Source organism: Rhipicephalus sanguineus, chromosome 3, assembly GCF_013339695.2.
Source record: "Rhipicephalus sanguineus isolate Rsan-2018 chromosome 3, BIME_Rsan_1.4, whole genome shotgun sequence".
Classification (NCBI taxonomy): Eukaryota; Metazoa; Arthropoda; class Arachnida; order Ixodida; family Ixodidae; genus Rhipicephalus; species Rhipicephalus sanguineus.
In genome coordinates, this window is record NC_051178.1 from 129486319 (window position 1) to 129493496 (window position 7178).

At 45.9% G+C, this 7178-nt stretch overlaps 1 protein-coding gene across 1 annotated transcript; it reads left to right on the top strand.

The window, feature by feature from the left end:
- Positions 1-5415: 5415 nt before the first annotated feature.
- LOC119387125 (G-protein coupled receptor Mth2) lies at positions 5416-7178 on the top strand. Its single transcript, XM_037654433.2, has one exon. It carries the CDS (start codon positions 5431-5433, stop codon positions 7162-7164), a length of 1734 nt encoding a protein of 577 aa, XP_037510361.2. The 5' UTR covers positions 5416-5430; the 3' UTR covers positions 7165-7178.

Here is a 7178-nt window from a genome sequence, read left to right on the forward strand (position 1 = left end):
GGGGCACCGTGAAATGTCTGCATATGCGTGTGTACTCAGCTCACAGACACGTCGTTTCGGCGTTTTAGAGCAATCCTTGCAGCGATTCTACAGCTATTCTAATCTGACAGTGGGAAGCCACGCTGTCTATATATATATATATATATATATATATATATATATATATATTATATATATATTTGTTTTTACATACTGCAGCCCAATTAGGGCTATCGCAGGAGTGGGTTTTCTGTACATCCACACACACAAGAATACAACTCCTACCAACAAACAAACAAGAATACACTCTTAACAAACAAATCGCAAATATATATATATATATATTAGGGGTGTGGGAATATTCGAAAAATTCGAATATGCGATTCGATTATCATGCATAATATAACTCGTCCTCCCCATTTCTGCTGCGTTCGCGTAGCTAAAAACGTTGCCGAGAGGAGCGATAAACATCGTAAGTACACGGAGGCACGATATCTGCCTGCGACGAGCGCCCCAATACGTATGATTTATTGCTGGTGCATCTACGACGTGCAGCGCGGTTGGCGATCATGTAACCATACATTTTCAATATTATGCGGCCGTAACGTGCCGTACTACCACTCGTTCACTATGCGGGACCACTTCTGAAGAAAGACAGTGACCCATGTGACTGGTGCCGGACTGTAGGCACCTTCAGATACCCCAGTCTGGCAAAGCTTTGCCCCATGTACCTCCCTATACCAGCCACTTCTGTTCCAAGCGAGCGTGCCTTTTCAGTGGCAGGGGGGGGGGGGGTGGTTGTGTCTGTTAGAAGGGAGCGCCTGCTGCCTGATCATGTGGAGCAACTCATATTTCTTCATGATAACATGTATTCATTACTTTCATTGTGCCGTGATATTTGCTTGTGTTGTGATGTGCATTGCGCTAGCCTAGACATTGTGTTCTGGAGATAGCAGTATATGTTATGTTGCCAGTCAGGCTGTTAATGTTTTTTGTTTTGTTTTTTTCAAATAGCTAATGTTAAATAAAATGTTGTTACTACAGCTACATGGTCCACGTTTACTCTTCACGGACTCTTATAACGGCTTAGTCATCATAAGTCGCGAATAAAGGCGCTCAGGAGCACCGGACGTAGCGACTACTGCCGGTTATTACGCATTTTTCTCAACGGATTTCAGCTTGTTTAAACACTTCCTCGCAATCGTCCGTGGCTTTGACAGCTATTGCGGCACAGCGAAATCCCAAAGATGCGCACGTGGACTTGGTCCGCGTAGCGGCCTTCGTTCTTGGCAAACCGGTCTGATACACGATGCCGTAGTAAGGTCTCGAGTGGCGGCTAGCTGACCTTTTGTACACCGCCCCCAGAGCTTGCTTCACGCTGCGCGGATACATACATACACGGACGTGGCTGAACAGACGGCGCCAGCCCTTCCCTCGCCAGTTTTTCCTGGTCAACCCTTTCTCTGTTAGTGAAAGTACACTCCCATGAGTATACACGTCCGCTTCGCGCTTTGCACGTCGTGAAAGTGCGTTCCTCGTACAGACGGCGGTGACGCTTTCGCCACGTTCCTTTCGACGTACACAGGCAGAAGCCAAGAAGCGAAGATGACCGAAGCAACAGAAGACGCCGCGTTGTACGGGCACGAGCACGTGGGATATCGCCGACAGTGTACCGTGACACCTCCGCTGATCTGTTCGTCTGTGCCGTAAGAGTACGCTGGTGGGTAGGCTGTTTTTTCCTGTTAACACATCCGTCTTGAGATTGCAGTTCAAGGCTTTGCCTTGTAATCCACGACTGTAACTTCATCGAGGAAGGAGACACGAGTAAGTTGTACCGTACTGTCGTTCGGTGGCGTTACAGTTTTATTTCGGAAGATTAAATGAAAGCCAACATTCCGAAGACAACAGTAGCGCTCCGGTCAGTATACGTCATCACCGGATCACAGGTTTTTGTACGCAATCCTAACGCCGGTCTCCATGAGGTTTCCCATTCAGAGGTTCTGACTAATCACCGTTTTTCAGAAATTTTCCTTATGGCAAAAATTCAGTTTTTTTCTGGCTGCTGACAGCAGGGTTGCCAGGTTTGGCTACTTTGCGCCAATTTGGCTACTTTTTTAGGCTGGTGACGGTAGAAAAAGTGGCTTGACTGCTTGGCTACTTTTTGGCTACTCCCTCGTACCCCCGATTTGGGCCAAATTATCGATATCTCCTGACGTGGCAGCCGCTGGCGTTCCAATATGCGATGTCAAGACATGACGGCCAAAGCGCGTTTAAAGCTCCCAAAATTCAATTTGGCACTTGTATTACAGAAAAGAAAAGGCTTTTAGATACGCAAGTGGATCTCAGAGGAAAGTGTTGCATGGGGCCTCATTTTGCAGACCACCTGTTGCTAAACACGACTATTGCTGAAACCATAATTGGAAGCGAACAGGACGACTGAAAGCGCTCCGCATCTACGGAGCTCTACACTCATTGACAATAGTAACTGGATATCCGACGAAGTGCTTGTGTCATTTCCTAGGATAAAAAACAGACTGCGACAAAGGAATATTAACTGCTTGGACTTGGCCACCACGTAAAAAAATGATTGCGAAAGTGACTACGCTATATGTGTCAATCCCAGCAACTGTGGTTTTGAGCACACTTATGCGGTACTCATTTTGATAGTCACCACAAGGCTGTTACTTCTAGTCATTTGAAGAAAAGAGATGCAAGACGCCGCTTGAAGAGGGTGCCATTTTTGCAACTGTGCAAGAAACTTCATCCTGCACGAAATGATTGTTAAAGCAAACAATTTATGCTTGAATTTCAGCAATTCTGATTTTGAAGTGGTCGTGCTGTTCTTATTTACATTTTCGCCAAAAGGCTCTTGCATTCAGGCATTTAAATAAAAACCTCACAGTTTTTTTTCAAACACGCGTAGCTACTTAGGCTGCGCTTGGCTCAAGTTGCCTACTTTATAGCAAGTTTTCCCAATTTTCTGGTTATTTTTTGTCTTTTCGACGTGGCCACCCTGGTTCACTGTCTCTTTCTACGAGCTGCGAAAATAATATGGCTTCAATATGCTCCAATAAGAAAACATGCGTAAAATTATGTCGTAATCCTGCAGTTATATATATATATATATATATATATATATATATATATATATATATATATATAAATGCGATATTAGACTATGTGCCCATGGAATCACAGTGTATGTAATTTCAAATAATTGTAGAACAAAGTTATGTCGATAGTGTAATAGTGAACCAGCTCGATAGTCCCTAATAGGCCCCGCCATGAAGGCAGTTTCGCATCATTTAATGTAAATTTGTCTATAAAACTGGTACAGACGATTCCTTCTTTTGAAAGCCTGCCTTCGCTCGAAGATATTGTATTAAATCATGGAAACCGAGTAGATAAGAGATAAGACAAAATGAAAAGCCTTATATAATCACATATAAAATAGTAGGTAATACGACAAGCCTCGCCAAAAGAGATTTCCAAAGTGCAGTTTCCAGATCATTCTTTTTGATCATTCATTTTGAACACTTAAGGAAATCTGGCATATCGGGCAGCTCATAAGTTCCATTACTAGGTATACTGCGTGAGCAGAGTATATATAGCACGAAGCTGAGAGTCGCGTCATTTCTTTCGCTTTTCTTTCCTACCGTGTTGATTATATTGGAGAAACTGGGCAGTACGCGAGGAGAAAGAACAACACAATAAGAAGATCTGTTATCTACATGACATGGCAGTGTTCAATCGTAGAGTCCTTTGGACAAACACAAATCATCGAAAATTGTACACCCGAAAATGTTTGACGCAATTTAAGCAATTTACGCGGATATACAGCATGCTAAATTACGACTGCAGTGCATAGCTGAAGAATCACCTTCTTACAAATCAGCCAAATCGGACAATCTGTCAGCATCGTCGCTACGTCCGGTATGCATGATTTTATGTACGGCAGCTTCCACTATTCGCCCCGGAAGCTGTATAGAACAAGGCGTCCATAGACATTCGCAACGCAGGAGGGCAGTACTATTAAGTTCCACGATAAAGAAAGAACAGAGGGAATAAGGATTCTTTTCACGGTTGACCTTGGACATTCATACGTACATTAATTGGTCGCACAGACAGTCCTTGCGGTCGTCTTGCCACGCACTTTCGACATTGCGCCAGACAAGCGCAGGGCGGTTTTTGTTAGAGCTAGTGGCCTGGCGCGTCTGCGAAAACAAACGTGGTGCAATCATTTCGCCATTTCAGTGCATACGAATGATTAAATAAAGAATCGGGTTCGTCCGACCTTGGTTGACCACCCGGTGTGTAAATAGGCTAGAAGCTTATACACAGAGGGTTCTCAAGCTCTCGACACGCTGACTAAATAACGCTACAGAAAAAAAACACGCATATATAGCTAAGCACAGCGGCATCCTATTTCTTTCGACAAATTTATTATACAATAGGTTTTCACAATTAGTAAATCGCCTAATCTGTTTTTCATCACTGTGACTTTAACTTGCAGGCCACTTTGCTTCACCCGCATATTTGCTTTCAATTGTACGCCTTACGATTAACCGACACTAGCGGCTCTCAGATGTGTTTACGATAAAATGCGACAATTATGTTATGTGCTCTTGTGCATGTAGTGTTGCGACTTCATGTGCGACTTTGCACACACTCGTTTTTTTTTGTATACGTGAATGTAAATAGCCTTCCGAAGAACGTTAAAGCCTATACTGGCATAATTTAGTCGTAATCGGATACGTCAACTTCGTCACTGCTCAATCGACATCACTATATTCATTAGGACGGAAGTCAGTGCACTTAATAGACCATTGCTGTTATTAAAGCTATTAAGCTGTTGCTATTACCAAAGCGTAATGCACCTAGCCAGACGTAACAGATGGCGTGAAAGACAGGGAATGGGACACCTTCACAATGGAGTGGCAGCGAAACTACACACGGACTGAAGAAAGAAGGAACACAGCGCTAACTCACAACTGAATCTTTCTTTTTTTTTTCAGTTGTGAGTTATCGCTGTGTTCCGTGTTCCTTCTTTCTTCAGTCCGTGTGTGGTTGCGCTGCCATTCCATTATGAAGAACGACCAACTAGCCCAAGTTTCAGTAGTATTACAATGGGACATCTATTCGATGTCTACCACGCCAGTGTTTATTCTCGGTATTTTGCCTTAAAAATGCCAATTACGGCTGAAAATTGTGCTTGCTCAAGGAATGGTGGTACTTTATTCATAATCGCGTTTGATGTTTATCTTACAGGCAATCATGTACCATTCACTCGTCCTCCTACTGTGCTCCCTGGCTGCTCTCCATGGCTGGCTCCCATCTGATGTGGCTGTCAGCGCAGCCAACACGACGACTTTTCAAGAGTCGGCGAAAAACAGCAGCGATGAGCTCGTCCAATCCCTGCTTCACTGTAATTCTCAGACATCTGAAACCTCGATGGAGATCAGACGTCGAGTGTGTTCAAGTGATTCGAGCTGCGTTCACTACGGGGACTGCTGTTTCGACGCCGACGTCGCTTCAAACGATGCATCCCGGAAGAACACAAGCTGCGTTTCACTACTCGATCATAAGAGTGTTCTTCGCAAAATAGTGATGGTCACTCGCTGCAATGACTCTTGGCCGGAAGACGAGGTCAGGAAGGGCTGTGAGGACGCTGGCGCTAGAAACGAAACATTCCACCGAATCCCAGCAACGAGTGGGAGCGGATACACTTATTCAAACGGGTTCTGCGCACTCTGCAATTACGACAGCAAGAGCTGGGTTTTCTGGACTGTCTCATCTGTAGAGAGCAAGCGAGCGACCTTTGACTTGCAGGTGGACTCTCTTAAAAGGAACTTGCGTTACTGCACTGCAAGCGCAAATTACAGCGACACATGCGGAAGAGTTAACGGCAGTGAATTCATAGAAGCAGAAAGCAAGTGCAAGCTTTACTTGGAGCCTGTTCGACAAAACTACACCGGCAAAACATACAAGAACGTGTACTGCGCCCTTTGTGATGAAGTGAACATAACTTCGCTTGTATGCTATCCTGTCGAAGGAGGAAGCATCGCCGACAATGTTGATCCCCCTGATGGGTCTAGCGCGTTCAGAGGCATCACTGTCAAGAGGCTGACAATCAACGCCACATCATGTGCTGCCTGGTTCGACGGCAAGTGTTACATCAACGACACAACCTACCGGTACAAGGGGAACGCGTTCGCGAGTAACACCACGGGCGACGAGTCTTACACCTACACCTACCAACACTACCTCATCATGATCTGCATTGGACTGTCGCTATTCTTCCTCATCATGAAGGGCATCACCTACGCCGTCTTTAGCGCGGCCCGCAACTTCGCGTCTCGCTGCAACCTATGCTTGTCGGCGACGCTCTTCTTCACTCAACTTGTCTACATCCTGGCCGGCTATCTCGACGTTCCCCCCGACGTCTGCGTGGCGTCCTCCGTTATTCAGCACTTCGGTTTCGTCGCCACTTTCGCCTGGACCACGGTGCTGTCGTTCGACATGTGGAGGAACATTTCGTCCATGCGTGTAACCACAAGAAGTGACCAGACGTTGATTTTTTACGGAACCGTAGCGTGGGGCGTCCCGTTTCTATTCGTGGCCGCGTGCTGTGGACTGAACTGGGGTGCCCCGTGGTCTCCGTACTCGCCCGCTTACGGCCAGTACTACTGCTTCTTCGGCAAGTATCGTCCTTACGTCGCCTTCTTCCTCGTTCCCATGGGCGTGCTGCTGGCAGTTGACATGGGACTGTATGCGCACATCGTCATATACGTGAGACGAACCAAGGACTTCAGGAAGGGCATGGTCTCCAACAAGGATCAGCCTTCCGACATGGCGTTGTTCTTCAAGCTCGCCCTCATCATGGGCGCATCCTGGTTTCTAGGACTGCTGAACTTCATCAACTCATCAGTAATCCAAGTCCTGACGAGCATCCTGAACGGTCTGCAGGGTGTCTATCTATTCTTCGGCTTCCAGGACTACAAGTACTACGTGGATGCGTTGAAGGCCAGGAACAATAAGGATAAGCGGACACTGTCGTCGTCTGCCTCCAACTGTTCCAATACCACGGAAGTGCATAGTGTGAGTGACCTTCCCGCAGCCAGTGACGACCCTGAGAGACAGCGGGGTGTAAAACTTCCCATGGAAAATATTTCACGGGCCAAATGACCATATGAAAAGAA